This window comes from Benincasa hispida, chromosome 7, assembly GCF_027475165.1.
Source record: "Benincasa hispida cultivar pf3 chromosome 7, pf3_genome.v1.1, whole genome shotgun sequence".
Taxonomy (NCBI): domain Eukaryota; kingdom Viridiplantae; phylum Streptophyta; class Magnoliopsida; order Cucurbitales; family Cucurbitaceae; genus Benincasa; species Benincasa hispida.
In genome coordinates, this window is record NC_143484.1 from 34413016 (window position 1) to 34430045 (window position 17030).

Consider the following 17030-nt stretch of genomic DNA (forward strand, 5'->3'; position numbering starts at 1 on the left):
TCAACTTTATTAATTAAATTCACTAAGTTGGCTATCAATGATAGATTTCTATAAGTGGCTATTAACTACGAAAATATAATCAAAGATTAAGTTATCAATGATAGAAAATATTAGTGGCTATCACTAATAGACTTTCATTTACTATTTATATTTATTATTTATTATAATAATCAAACTTGATGATTGGCTTGTTGGTGTTAAGTCACTTATGAATTGAGTATTTTCAAGTTTTGCGTATGGAACTCAGCCTCATAATTCTTGTGAAAAAATGGGAAAGAAGAAAAAAATTCAAATAAAATAAAGAAAAAATTTAAAAATAAGAGAAAGAGAAGAGGCAAAAATTGGAAAAAAAAAAAAAAAAAAGAAAGAAAGAAAATTAAATAGGAAAAAACAAAGCAAAAACCAGATAAATGAAAGAAAACTAAAAAAGAAAAATTAAGCAAAAAGCAAAAATCAGAGAAAGAAGATAAAAGAAAATAATAATAAAAAGATAAGGGAAGAAACAAAAATCGGAGAAATTGAACAAAATAAAAATAAAAAAAGGAATAAGCAAGAGCTAAAGAAAGAAAATAAAAAAAGAAAAAAAGAAATAAGTAAAAACCGAAGAAAGAAAAGAAAATTAATAAAAAGAAAGGAAAAAAGAAAGGAAAAAAGAAAGAAATGAAAGAAAAAAAATAAAGGAAAGAAAAAGAAAGGGAAAAAGAAGGAAATGAAGGAAAATAAAAAATAAAATAAAGGAAAGAAGCAAAAATCGGATAAAAGAAAGAATAAAATAGAGAGAAGAAGCAAAAACTAAGACATAAAATAAAATAAAAAATGAAAAAAGGGAGGGAATAAACAAAAATTGAAAAAGAGAAAGAAAATAAAAAGACTAAAAAAGAGGTATACAATAAGATAAGACAATGGAAGACAAAATTGAAAATTAAAAAAAAAAAAACCAAAGATTGACTAGTCAACTCATCCATATTTGTAAATATTTTAAAGATATAATATATTTTTAGATTTTTTCTCTTATTATACTATGTATTACAAATATCCTTCTAATTATAATACCTTCTACTTCTCTTAATTTGAAAGTTTTCCTCTACATCTATTCTATACTTTCTTTTATGAATGAAGTTATTTAGAAATTTTTATCTTTTTAATAAGAAAAGGGCACTTGCATGAATAACAAAAAAAAAAAAAAAACACTTTTAATTTACAAATTTAACAATGGTTTATCAAAATTTTCAAATATAGCAAAAAAATTAAAGTAGGTTTTTTTTCTTTTGTTATTCCAAATTTACCCCTAGTGGTATATTAGCATGTATATTAGTAGTCTATCTAATATACTTTAAATCTACTATATCAGTAATAAGATATGTTTTATATTTAGTATATCAGTTGACTAATATAACAAACATAAAATATATAAGTTATATAATTGATATATCAAAATTACCATTCATATATCATATCAAACAACAAAGTACTTGTATAATTTCTATTATTCATGGACTTTGATTGGTCTATCAAATATAAAGTATATAAGTTCCACAATAGGTATACCAAATTTATCATTCATGAACATATTTTATGAGTCAAGAAGTGTTTGTTCATTTACTGTTATTTATGGACTTAATTTTAATCCTTATTCGTCTATTATGAAATATTATTTTTCTAATACATCATAGTCAGCTTATCAATTAAGCACGTTATGGAGTAATTTTTTTCAATGAATGTTGATGAACTATTGGTGCACTAATGTTACACTTGAAATTGAATTTTACACAAGTGTTGATATGTTATTGATATACTAGAACAAATGTATGTTTGTTAAGAAGTACTAACATACTAATGATACACTAAAAATATTTTATACTTGAAATGAATTTTGAGTTAATGGTGATATAATATCAATATATCATTGTCATACTTAAATTTTTATTTAAAAGAAATGTAGATAAACTACTAATACACTAATGATATATTTTAAACTAATCTTTTTATTGAGCAGCGATCCAATATTAATAAACTAATTTATAATTTAACAGAATTTTGAATAATAGTATAACTATAAATGCTGATGCACTAATAATATACATACTTGAAATTGAATTTTGAATGAGCATTGTATACTACTGACACTACAAGAAAATTGACCTTTTTCGAAAGTCAAAACCATAAAAAAAAAAAAAAAAAAATTAATAGATATTCGATACATTTTTTTTCAAAAGTTATCTCAACCTTTGAAAAGTGTCAAAATAGATACTAACGAAATTTTTTTTTCAAAAGTTTACTAACCTTCGAAAAATATTATTTTTCAAAGGTTGATTAACTTTCGAAAATTATTGTTTTTCAAAGGTTATATATCTTCGATAATTGTCAAATTATTTATCGATAATTATCTATTATCCAGTTGTCTTTTTTTAAGGTTTTCATTATTTTTAAAGGCTTATCACATGTTATTTTCAAAAATTTTAAAACCTTCATCAAAACTTATTTATCAACAATTGTATATCCTTCGAAAATTCTCTTACAAAACCTTAGCACATTTATTGACAAATCTCAGAAGGTTGTTTTTACTAATTCATCTACATGTAGTACCCTGAATTACTCAGTATCCTATGAGAATCCAGAAAATTGAACTTTCTATAACCACTAAGCTTGATTAGTATGGTTCCCCGATTCTCTTCACTCCATTCGACACCCTCGTTTTCTAGGAATTTGATAACCTGCATCATGAAAATGTTGATATTATATGATTCCTAGATATGAGTTTTGGAAAATGTTTGCTTAGTTTAATTTTCCAAAGCCAGAACATGAAGTCGAAGCAACATGCAAACTTAATATTTATTCAACTCAAACATGGGTAAAAGCAAGGTATGGTCAACACATATCGAAGTTTTTAACTTCGATCTTCCTACACCATGTGATCCACATCCAGTGATAACCCTGAGAGACTGAATGGCTAGAATAAAAAAGACAGAAAATCTCATTTTTAACCTTGTACTTTAGCTCAATAAGTCAATTTTAACCTTCAACTTTTTCAAATTGAACTCAAATTTGAATAAGTTGAAAAATTATTCCCCCTAAATTAAGTTATTCCTTTCCTATATGAAAGAAAAACTCATACCTTCACAAATAAAGAGATCACGAAATATTCTTTTCAGATAAACATAATCTGGCTTATCATCAAAACGAAGTGATTGGCAGTAATGGAAATATGATGCAAACTCTGATAGATATCCACGACATGTAAGGTCTTCTCTTATGCAGTTCTCAAGTGATATTGTAAGGTCTTCTCTTATGCAGTTCTCGACACCGAAAAATTATAGAACAGACATGTATATATTCTTAGAATTACTAATATGAAAATGATGAGCAGGATTTGCCAAACAATCAAATAAATATGTAACTGACCAGATGAACATTTTTCTTTTAATTTTCAGAAGGAAAGAAAAGACTCCGCAAAATGTCTACATCTCCTCTCCTCATTATGACACAAATAAATTTAAGATCATGGCAAACCACAGAAAAAATATAAAATTTAAAACTTCAAATTAATTCAAGCATATTTCACGAGCATGAATTCAAGTAGAATATACAACCTTATCAATTTGAAGATCTTTCTTTTTAAGTAGGGCTGCATATTCAGAACTAGATGAAACAGGGGCAGGGGTCCTCAATTCACTCTCCAATCTCGCCAACTCTATCTGCAAAAAAATAAGTACAACACAAGATGAATTAAAATAATAATAATAAATAATCGAGCCGAGCGATTCTTGTACCAATCTGGACTACTTTACACTTCGTTTCCATCGCTGATGAAATTTATCAAGATCTTCCTTTTGTTCTTTCTTAGAAATATGATACAGAAAAGTTCAAAGGGACTGACTAAAAGCTATTATATATATATATATATATTCATCCCCAATCAAAAGACACTAGTTAAGCTACTCTAATAATACATTGCTCAATCAAAAGAAATCAGGCTTCTTCTTCTACTTAAAGCAGATTATAGAATTGAGTCCTTAAGTTATGGAACTGTACAGAAAGATTACAAACCATAAGCTTTCATTGTCATTTTTCATGGTTATCTTCAGTTGGGTCTATCTTGAGTATCAAAGGCTGCTTGAAATCTACAAGAACATTAGCAACAACCTGTAGCTGACACAATATGCTATTATCGTAATCCTCATTTTCGGCCAAAGCTTTATCTAGAACAAAGCTTTATATAAAGCAAAGCTTTTTTGGTTATTAAAAGGTCAGCAAAGCTTCCAACTATACCTAAGGAACCAAAGTTGTGCAGATTGCAGAAGATGTGGAGTTAGCTGAAAATTAGCATTAACTAATAAAGTCTAACAAATATGATTCTATTGCTAAAGTAAACATGGTACACAATGACTGTCAAATTTCAAGAACCGAGTTGATTCTATAGCTAATTTATTCATGTTCCATGATAGCAATTGGGTGTCTCTCAAAAGGAATTCAGTAAGACAAATTAAAGGAAACAAAATATTAATCATTAATGATATGATGAGTATAATCAGTTGATCTAAATACACAATTTGGTTATGTATATTAGTGAGTGATGAACTCAAAAGGAGAAAAAAGATCTATAAAATTGACCCTGCACAATACTCACAGTAAAGGAAAGAGACCAAACATCTCTTATCATAGGTCTCTTGTTAGGATCCTTTTCTGTGCATCTCAAAGCCACCAAAACCACCTTCTTAATCTGCTCCCTTCGATCAGAATCTATAAGTTCTTCGATCAGAATCTTCGATCAAAATCACCACATAATTTGATACTTCAAAACAAAAACATGAGAATGAAGAGCTAATTCCTAATGTATGTGTAGAATGATACCTAGTGCAATGTAGCCAATTGTTCCTGCAAAAGAAGAAGAAGTCGTAGGTGTAGAAGTTTGGTTCAGCAGCTTTGCAAGACCAAAATCAGCAATATGAGGTTCCATCTCCGAATCTAGGAAAAGGAAGGGAAAATAAGCGCATCTAAGCAAAGGAAGAGAGAGAGTAGGCAGAGCTAGAATCGTAGTGTTGAATTAAGATCGGAACACTTACGAGTTTAATTGAAACCTCTTCATTCGTCTGTATATCAGTACCTGCAGATGGAATTGAAACATTAAAATCTATTTGTTGTAATAGAGCAGCATAATGAGAAGCTAGAATGGAGAAAAACCAGACAAACCAAGATAGATGTCCTCCAAGGAGTCGCTACCGATCTTTCGGCCAAGGCGAAACTTATTGCCGACTCAAGGTTCCATTCGGGAAGGAAACATAAGAAAGAGAAGCATAGAAATGGAAGATGAATAGGAGAAGTTGAACATGGAATCAATGGAATCGAGGGAATCGACACTGATAAGAGGAATCGGAGGTTCATCGATTAAGAAAGAAATGAAATAAAGCGAGAAATTGCAATTAGAGATCTAGGGTAGGGCAAGGGCGGCTAGGGTTAGGTAGGTTAAAAACTTAGAAATTGCAATTAATATCACTTGTGCATAGCCTATCGTTTGGTACTACGCCCATCGACTCCATCGTTTAGTGCTGACGCCTTATCGTCTAACGCATTAGCCTATCGCTTAACAACATTGCCCAATGTCAGCGTCTATTGTCCAACGCCCATCGCTTAGTATTCCGCTTATCGTGTAGCGCATCTGCTCATCGTTTAACGCAGCACGGCTATCGTCTAGTGCTATCGTCTAGCTTATATGCTTATCGTCTAGCACTTTCACTGATCGTGCAATACTTTGCCTATCGTATAGCCTGATCTTCTAGCGCGTCACTCGTCATCGTTTAATATCGTGCGCATCTTCACGATCATCTAACGCATCCGATTATTGCTTAACATCATCACTCAGTGCCTGCATCTATCGTCCAACGCCAATCGCCTAGTATTTTGCCTATCGTGTAGCGCGTCTGCTCATCGTTTAGCACAGCACGACTATCGTCTAGTGATATCGTCCAATTTCTACGCTTATCGTCTAGTGCTTTCACTGATCGTGCAGTACTTTACCTATCGTATAGCTCGATCATCTAGCGCGTCACTCCTCATCGTTTAATGTCACACACATCTTCACGATCGTCTAACGCATCTTCACGATCCTAATCTTTCGCAAAGGTTTTTATTAACCTTCAATAAAAGGTGCATATTTTTCAAATGACTTATCAAAGTCTCCGATAAATGTATGTCTTTATCAAATGTTTTTATTACCCTTCGATAAAAACTATATATTTCTCAAAGGTTTTTTTCTAAACCTCCAATAAATATATATCTTTTCAAAGGTTTTTATTAACATTCGATAAAAAGCATATATTTCTCAAGTGTTTTTCCAATACCTTGAATAAATGTATATCTTTCTCAAAGGTTTTTATTAACCTTCAACAAAAGGTGCATATTTTTCAAAGGACTTATCAAAGTCTCCGATAAATATATGTCTTTCTCAAAGGTTTTTATTACCCTTCGATAAAAACTACATATTTCTCAAAGGTTTTTTCAAAACCTCCAATAAATATATATCTTTTTCAAAGATTTTTGTTAACCTTCGATAAAAAGCATATATTTCTCAAAGGTTTTACCAATACCTTCAATAAATGTATATCTTTCTCAAAGGTTTTTATTAACCTTTAATAAAAGGTGCATATTTTTCAAAGGACTTATCAAAGCCTCCGATAAATGTGTATCTTTCTTAAAGGCTTTTGTTACCCTTCGATAAAAATACATATTTCTCAAAGGTTTTTTCAAAACCTCCAATAAATATATATCTTTTTCAAAGGTTTTTATTAACCTTCAATAAAAAGTACATATTTTTCAAAAGTTTTTCCAATACCTTCAATAAATGTATATCTTTCTCAAAGGTTTTTTATAGCCTCCGATAAAAGAATGTCGAAATAGCTCAATTTTCTTGTAGTGTGATACACTATTAGAATACTTAAAATGGATTTAGATTATAAGTGATATAATATTGATATACTAAAAACGTACATCAATTGAATTTTTAATGATCATTAATATATTATTGATATATCTATGTTATAATTTAAATTGTATTTGAATAATTGTTGATAAACTATTGATACACCAAATACTTAATATTGCATTTTGAGCTCATTATTATATACTACTTTAGATATATTAATGATCTACTTCATATTTGGTATATCAACAATATCATCGATATATTTTTTTCTCTCTAAATTGGGTATATCAATCAATTAATATACGAAATATGAAATATTTGTTATACAATTGATATATCAAATTAAATATAACATGTATACCATTAAAATCCTATAAGAATTTTGGAAAAAAATAGATTAACTAACATAATTCATATTTTGTGTATCATTAGACAAAATTAATACATTTAATATATACCATCAACATCAAAATTGAACTAATCAAATGAAAATAACTCTATATTAAAACAAAATGAAAAATGAAAATAATATACCATACTTGAACAAACAATGTTGACCATAATACAATCAAAATTATGATATATTGGTAGTATATAAATGACATTCTTTAAATAAAATTCATCGATTGATAGATATACCAAATATAAAATATAACAGCTAATTAATATACCAAAATATAAAATATATCAGATATACTCGATGATACACAAATGGAGTAAAATCATAATAATACAAAAATTGGGAATCAAGTTCACAATTTTTTGCTATATTTATAATTTTAGAAAATCATTGCTATATTTACAAATACTCTTATAATTTTGCTACCAATTGCAACTTTTCTAAAAAAAAATGTAATGAATTTTATTTCATTTAAAACAATAAGCAACAAGAAAAAATTATCAAATACATTTTTTTTTTCATTATTTTTTTATGAGTTACGAGATACCTAAATAGTTATCAAATACATTTATGTTTCTAATTCTTTAACAAAGATAAATAAGAAACAAGAAAAAAACATTTATCACATGGCGTAGAGGCATGCAAATTCATTCAAAAGATTACTATTATGAAGCATAACATTAAATAATTCTTCCTATAAAAGGCCCTTATTCTTCATTTATTCTTCACTTTCTCAAATCACATCCTTGTTAGATACAAAGATTTCCACTGATGATAAGAAGCACTGCTATGTCTTCTTCTCTAGTCTTCAAGCTTTTCTTCGTCAGCTTTTTCTTCAGTACTATACTCACTTCGAGCTTCGAATCGGACGATGACGGAAAAAAAGTATAAAACATTCAAAGTTATGGACAACTATAATTAAGAAATATGTTGGCTTTTCTTTTTTACATGTTTTTTTGTTTTGGCTTTTTATTAAAACCTTTGCAGATTTATATTGTGTACATGGGGAGGAAGCTAGAGGACCCTGATTCCGCTCATTTACATCATAGGGCAATGTTGGAACAAGTTGTTGGCAGGTTCATATTCATGCAAACATGTAGCTTTTTTTTTGTTATAGTGTTTTTTTTTTTTTTTTTTTAATTTTGTGTTTTATGCCTAAAAACGCGGCCCAAAAAAATAATTATACAGACATGATTTTATGTTAGATTAAGAGACCAACATTGGACAAAATAGATCTACGATAGAAATGTAACATAACTAGGATCAAAATGATTAGTTTTTTAAAAATCGAAGGACATATGTACTTTTTAAAAGTTGTATAGGTTAAAATAGAACAATTACGAAAGTTCAAGAATAAAAATAGACTCAAATTATTTGTAAATTTAAGGACATAAAAATAGAAGAAACTTGAAACTTTAGATGAAACTAATATCTAAACTCTATAATAGTATAGAGAAATGGTTTTCTGCATAAAAAACACTAAACTTTAAAACATTGCATATTTTTCTCACAAGAGATACAATTTCATACAATTACTTTTTTTCATAAGAGTATTAAGTAGTACCATATATTAATCCTGGTTAATAATTATTGATGATTTTGTATGTTTGTTATTTCAGCAACTTTGCTCCAGAATCTGTGCTCTACAGTTACAAGAGAAGTTTCAATGGATTCGTAGTGAAGCTCACTGAAGAAGAAGCTGAAAAGATTGCCAGTACATAATTATTATTCAACATCATCTTATTATTTCACGATTTAGCACTGGAAGTTGTTTTCAAAGATAATGAAAATTAAACTTTTGGTCTTTATAATTTTATTGAAGTTTCATTTGGGTCTTTAAGTTTACAAATAGTTCAATAGTTTTACCATATTGATTTTCTTTTGAAACACCATTGGTCCGTTCATCGGGTTTGCTATTGCTTTCTAACAAAAACCGAGCATGCCACTTATTTGTTACCTAACAATTATTTAAAGTAATTTAAAATTATTTCATTATTTAGTCTTGGTTTTTTCTTAAAGAAATTAAAACATAATTTTAGAAATATTTTTCAGGTATGGAGGGTGTGGTATCTGTGTTTTTAAATGAAATGAACGTACTCCATACAACAAGATCATGGGATTTTCTGAATTTTCCACAAAACATTCAACGTGTAAATCAAGTGGAAAGCAACATAGTCGTTGGAGTTTTGGACAGCGGAATCTGGCCTGAGTCTCCTAGTTTCAATGATAAAGGATTTGATTCTCCACCATCCAAATGGAAGGGCAGTTGTCAAGCCTTCAACTTTACCTGCAACAGGTAATTATCCAATTTGATCTATGTAGCTTAAAATGCACCTAAGTATTTTTTTATATAATATTAAAAATTTAATGAGACAAAATAGATTTCATAGAACATATTTTCATTCATTGTTCAAATATAAAACCTATCTATCTGGAGAAGATTACAAGATTTTCATTCCACTTTTTTTAGAAGTACTTGTTTTTAATATATTTTTTAACATTATTCATCTAATTAGTAGGACAAACTTGCCTCCACTCTTTTATCTTTCTTTCCTCCACTATCACCGGTGCAAATTAAAGATAAAAATCATTGGTGCTTTGTTAGAAAAATTATTGGAGGTCGAGCATATCACATTGGCGGTCCCCTTCGCCCTGGTGATGTGAATAGTCCAAGAGACACAGACGGCCATGGGACGCACACTGCGTCGACAGCGGCTGGCGGTCTAGTTAGCCAGGCAAATTTGTATCGTCTTGGACTCGGCACAGCAAGAGGAGGTGTTCCCCTAGCGCGCATCGCTGTATACAAAATATGTTGGAAGGATGGTTGCTCTGATGCCGACATTCTTGCAGCGTATGACGATGCCATTGCCGATGGGGTCGATATTATATCGCTTTCAGTGGGTGCGAACAAACCGCGACAGTATTTCAGTGATCCCATTGCCATTGGATCTTTCCACGCAATAGAAAAGGGAATACTAACATCCAATTCTGCTGGAAATGAAGGTCCCAACTTCTTCACCACCACAAGCTTGTCTCCATGGCTACTGTCTGTTGCTGCAAGCACCATAGATAGAAAGTTTGTCACACAAGTGCAAATTGGTAACGGACAAAGCTTTCAGGTGATCATATTATTAATTCTCTTTTCCCCATACATTTTCATAGTCTTAAATACTAATTCAACGAGTCTGCTACAATGTGTTGTATGATACTAAGAATTTGTATCGTATAATTTCTCCTAACCTCAGTGGGCTTAAAAACACTGTTTAGGCCTGAGCTGACCATCAGCAGTTTCTGGCTTTTTGGATCAAAGTTTGAGTTAGATTGAATTGTGCCTGATTTTGATTACTAATAATTAAATTATATATATCTTAGAAATTTTCTTAGTTAAAGGTTATTTTAATAATTTATTTTTATTATATTTTACGCTAAATTTTATGTAGTTCATTATAATTGCTTTTACCTGATACAATTATTGGTATAATAAAATTCAATTTAATATTATTCTATTTTTTATTATTTTTTAACATTTTTCAAATTTAATATTAACTAAAAACTATAATACCTAAATTTATTGATAAAAATATGTTTTAAGAAAAAAAAAACATAAAATATATATACATACATTTTTCTGTTGACACAATGATATGTGGATTGGTTGAGCCAGCCTAAACATGGTCCAAACGAGTTGACCTATCGACCAATCTACTTTTCAAAAGAGTAATTCATATCCAATCTAATAAATGAATGAGTTGAGTTGAGTAGGTTCGAACAAGTTTTAATTTTGTACTGAGTTTGAATCGAACACAGAGTTGGGCTCGGCGTGGCCTTTGGTCCATGAGCCTAATGATGAGGCGATCATCACATCTTAAAGTTCTAAATCCAAAATCATTTGTAATTGTTATTATCATTATTTTAGGATAAATACTTTTGTAATTATGATACTTTATTAGCTTTGAGAGCCTTCTTATATTCCACTTACTATTAACGAAGTGTGGTTCCAAACAAAGAAATATATAGTTATGATATTTTCATGAACTTTTTGCAGGGAGTTTCAATTAACACATTTGAAATGAATGGTCAATATCCCCTTGTTCTTGGGCGTGATATACCCAATATAGGTTTCGATAGCTCCACCTCGAGGTAATTTTATCTGTTGTTTAAAAACTATATATGTCTGCAAATTGCAATAGCAAAAGAAAAACATATGAGTATTTGTAAGTTTAGAAATTGTAAATAAGGGAAAAAAATTTACACCTGATTTTTAATTTTATCCACATTTGTATATCAGATATATTTGATACATATTATATATGGTATATCAATAAGTCGGTATACTTTATTTAAAGAATATAATTTATACAACTAATATACCATGACTCTAATTGTGTTATAGTGGACGTTGTTTGTTTATGATAAATATTATTTTCTATTTTCTATTTTGTATTGATGTAGAGTTATTTTTATTTGATTAGTTCAATTTTGATGGTTTACTTTAGATTTTGGCATTAGTTGTGTTATGTTATCAAAATTGATTTTGATGGTATATCTTAAATACATTAATTGATATATCAAATATAAAGTATATTGGTTAATTTGTCCTATTTTTAAAATTTTGATAGGATTTTAATTGTATATAAGTTACATTTAATTTGATATACCTGATTTAGAGAGGGAAAAAAATATCAATATTATTATTAATATTTCGAATATGAAATATATCATTAAGAATGATACTTGATGTATAACAATCATATTAATATTATTTCCCACTAAGTATGTCCTTTTACCAATAAAGAAAATAATTTCCTAACAATTTCTTTCCTTCTTTTTCTTATTTGCTTTTTAAAAATGTTTTCAACTCTAAAGCAAAACTTTAAAATTAGAATGTGATTTTCAATTCAAAACTAAAAATTAAGACTTCATTTGATAGTCATTTAATTTTTTTTTTTAAATGTACTTATTTTCTCATCATTTATTAAAACATATTTCCTTTTTCTAAATAGACATTTGAATTCATACTACATTTTTTAGTATTAAAAAGTTGGGATTGATTATAAAAACATTCCAAAAGTAGATAATCACGTATCAACTAAACCTATATGTTGAAGTAGTATTTATAATCTAGATATTAAAAAAAGAAAAAAAAATGAAATGAATGTCAGAAAACGAAATTCACCATTGTTGTACTCTCTTATTTATGTTGACGTTGTAGGGTTTGAAAAAGTGATAAACTATAACATATCTAAAATTTGAAACAGATACTGCTTTAACAAATCAGTGAATCCCTATTTGTTGAGGGGGAAGATCGTTCTTTGTGAAGCTAGTTTTGGTCCTGCTGAATTCTTCAAGTCCTTGGATGGCGCAGCGGGTGTCCTCATGCTAGCAAGTACGAGAGATCATGCATCGTCCTATCCCTTCCCTTCTTCCACTCTTGACCCAAATGATGCCACTGACATTTTTCGTTATATTTATTCAACTAGGTACGATTCATAAGTTACTGCCCTCGTAGTTAATTGATTTTTATTAGATGTCCTGTCGTTCCATCTCAAAACTAATTAAAAATAGAAGGTAGCTCGTGTCTCTTACAAAGATTCTAAAATTTAGAATGAATGCTTGTTTGAACTTCATAGACACGATAGCATATTCGATACAAGAATGGTGAACTCTTAGACACACATCACATGTTAAGAATTTGACATTTAAAAATTTTAGGCCCCATTTGGTTTTGTATTTTTGGTTTTTAAAAATTAATCCTATTTCTTCAAATTGTCTTAGAGTAGTTTGCATCTTTCTTGAATACTATGGTTTAATTCTTAGCCATATTCCAATGTGGTTTTTTGAAAACCACATTTTTTTAGTTTTCAAATTTTGGCTTGGTTTTTGAAAACATGGTTAAAAAATAGATAATAATAAAAAAAAATTATTTTAGAGGTGGTAGGGGTGTTTGTAAGCTTAATTTTCATAAAAAAAAAATAAAAAAGAAAATAATTACCAAACGGAGCGTAAAGGACAACACTATATTTATACAATAGATGAGATGCTCTTCTCATTGCCAATTGGTTATGAAATGGTATGACATTCATCTAAGGAATGGTGAACCCAAAGAACAATACAATATTGCTCATGAGCATCCCACATTGAAAAGGAGGAAAGACTTTAGAATTATTGATTTTGAGATCGAACCATTTTATTTAGTAGAGTATACATTCAATTATTTATCAATATTGATAGGGTTTAATCTTTTTTTCTTTTTAATCATCTTTTGATGAATAGCTTTCCTACTGCAACCATTTTCAAGAGTACCGCAATCCTCAATACATCTGCTCCTGTAGTAGTTTCTTTCTCATCAAGGGGACCTAATGCTGCAACCAAAGACCTTATAAAGGTTAAATTTACATAAACTTTGTGTTTCTATATTCCTAAGGTGTGGGTATAAGATGATTACTGAACAAGTTTCATGAACTTAATTGAACAAATGCAGCCTGATTTGAGTGCTCCTGGAGTTGAAATTCTAGCAGCATGGCCTCCAGTTGCCCCTGTTGGTGGAATTCTTAGAGATACACTTTATAATATAATCTCAGGGACCTCAATGTCTTGCCCACATGTCACTGGAATTGCAGCGTATGTTAAAACATTCAATCCTACATGGTCTCCTGCTGCAATCAAGTCAGCACTCATGACGACTGGTAATTATCACATTCATTAGGATCACCATTCTTTAATCTAATCTTGCTTTTTCTTTCCCAAATGAATGCTTGCTTGGGCTTCATAGTTTTCGAACTAAATTAGTAAAATGGTAGGTGTTTTTATCAATTTTTATAACATAGATATGTATGAAATTTCTATTATCAATTAGTTTTGAGATGCAACCTCATGTTATATATATATATATATATAATTCAAGAAAGAGCCTAAAGATGCATCATCTTTAGAGAACCTGGTGAGGAGATCCCACCATCTTTTTATAAGATAGATAGGTTGTGATGGATAATTTATCTAATAACTATTAACTTCTTAATCTAGGTTATTTAATTTTTGTAGCTAAAGAATATTCTATTAAAATCCACTTAGGTAAAAAATGCAATACAAATAGGTTATTTAATTTATACAACGATTTTTATAACCATTCTTCGTTCACTTTGTACAGCTTCACCCATGAATGCTAGGTTCCATCCACAAGGAGAGTTTGCATACGGCTCAGGCCATGTGAACCCACTAAAAGCAGTAAGACCTGGGTTGGTTTATGATGCAAATGAAAGCGACTACGTGAAATTCTTATGTGGTCAAGGTTACAGCACCAGCATGGTTCGACGTATCACCGGAGACTACAGTGCTTGTACTTCTGGAAATATTGGTAGAGTATGGGATTTAAACTATCCTTCTTTTGGACTTTCCGTATCTGGTTCTCAGACCTTCAGTCAATACTTCACAAGAACTCTCACGAGTGTTGCATCTCAAGCATCGACATATAGAGCTATGATTTCTGCCCCACAAGGCCTTGCTATCACAGTGAATCCTAATGTTCTTTCATTTAATGGCATCGGAGATAAGAAATCTTTCACATTGACAATTCGAGGATCAGTAAACCAGTATGTAGTCTCTGCTTCTTTGGTGTGGACGGATGGTGTACATACTGTGAGAAGCCCTATAACAGTCACGACTCTTAGTTGAGATTAGACTCTGAAATAAAAGAGGGGCTAAAATAAAAAAAAACAAAAATGGAAGTGTGGGAGAGAAGTAATTCCTTTTGCTTCCTTCACTCTTTCATTTTTGTTTGTCCGTTGTCATCTAGTTAAGGTGGTGGCGGCTTTTGAAATAAGTTTGTGTGTACTATCACTAATATTAGTAAATAAATAAAATATTCCCTTTGCTTGCAGTCCTTGATTGGTCCTGTTTGATAATTTTTTTTAGCTATGATTTTGAAAGTTAGTGGCCAATAAAAAAAGAGGCTTTTTCTGGAAGCCAAGAGAAGAGGAAGAAACAGAAAAAAAGAAGGGAAAGAAGGGGAAAGAATGAAAAGAGAGGGAGCCCACACTAAAAGATTTAAGGCTTGTCGCAGAATCTTTTCATGATTTAAGGCTTGTCGCAATGGTTTAAAACTGATGCGGCTAATTACATCAAAATGCAACGTTTTAGCAACTATTGTTTCATGCGCAATAATTTAATCACTGCTACAATCATTTGCGAAGTGCTATAATTACGATTTTGATGGCTAACAATTTTTTTTTAATACTTTAGCAGCAGCGAATAACCTCTGTTAATTCAGATTGGTTAAAAAAAATAGGAGCACCTTGTAACTGCCAACGATTTATTACTCTTCAATAGTTTGGTATCTGCAGCGATATTTTTTCTCAATTGCGACACTTTTAAAGATCTCCACTGTTTTGCAACAATTTGTGTAAACATCTTCTATGATAATTCCAATAAGTAATTGATCTTATACTAACAATTTTAGTTCTTATATCACAAAAGTTGTTATATATAGCGTATTTTCCATCAAGTTTGTATTGTATCTATAATTCTTTTTGCATTCCACGTCTATTTTTAAATTTCATTCGAACTTTCAAAATGTATAACGAGCAAAGCTTGCTGGGGAAAGTAATAATGTTCTAACCAAATATTAGTAGAAAAATTGCAAGATAACGTATTCAAAATCCTATGAAGTATTGTCATAATGAAATAACAAATTATTGTAAAATATGCTTAACATCAAAAAAAAAAAAAAAAAAAAAAAAAAAACAAACTACTTATCACTTATCACCATTCAATCTTTATATCGCTTCCTCCCCCTTTTTGGATTTTGATTTGTACCTTTCTGACGAACAATGTTGGAATCGTGTGATGGACACTCACAAATAAATAATCGACAAACGATTATTTGAAAGAAAACAAAAACACTTTTAATTGAAAGACTCTTCTTCAAAGTTGGTTCAAACTTTTGATTGAACTCTCTTTGTGTGTTATTCTCTATACACTTGGATATATCAACAATGTCAATGTCAATCCTATTTATAGGATTTTCATGGGTAAACTTAAATACATGAATTGCCTTAATTAAATATACATGGAAAAATTAAAATCCTACATTTAATTAATGTGAAACTCTACTAAATTAACTCTTACATTAACATACTTAATTAATTCTCATCTTTTAATTTTTTCAACTCTCATAAATTAATTGATCTAAAACTTATCTAATTAAGAAATGTTTAATTTTCAACATTCCCCTTAAACATGTTTTCTGAAAACTCCAAGCAAAGTTCTTAACTTGTTAAACACATCAACTTTGAGTGGCTTCGTGAAAATATTTGCAATTTGATCTTCATGAAGGAACTCGTGTGATGAGAACCTTGATTGGAAGGGGTCCTCCAAATTCCATTAATTATTGAAAACAAAATTTACAGTAAACATTCAATAAATATGCATTCAAAATAAATTACAGCATGTTTTTTATAAAAATAAGTTCAAGAAATATCACTTTGAAGACCTTTTTCTTCACAAATCCTCCCTCGAACACAATCATCAACTTCTTGAAGACCTTCTTCAAGATTTTCTCGAACCAAAATCCGGACACAACCACAAAAGAGTTCTTGGTATTCTCGAGGTGAGAACCCAGGAGTGGGGAACTCTAACTATTTTGGTTTGAGGGAAAGTTTTGGTGGAGGAGGTAGATTGAGAATTCTCTCAAGAACACAAGATCACAGAACACTT

At 29.9% G+C, this 17030-nt stretch overlaps 1 protein-coding gene across 1 annotated transcript; it reads left to right on the plus strand.

Moving 5' to 3' along the window:
• The first annotated feature begins 8039 nt into the window (after positions 1-8039).
• On the plus strand, positions 8040-15195 carry LOC120081573 (cucumisin-like). The gene is made up of 10 exons (XM_039036578.2): positions 8040-8204; positions 8307-8395; positions 8939-9033; positions 9372-9615; positions 9925-10438; positions 11365-11459; positions 12578-12799; positions 13593-13704; positions 13801-14005; positions 14467-15195. Exons 1-10 carry the CDS (start codon positions 8091-8093, stop codon positions 14988-14990), a joined length of 2214 nt encoding a protein of 737 aa, XP_038892506.1. The 5' UTR covers positions 8040-8090; the 3' UTR covers positions 14991-15195.
• The last annotated feature ends 1835 nt before the right edge of the window (positions 15196-17030 follow it).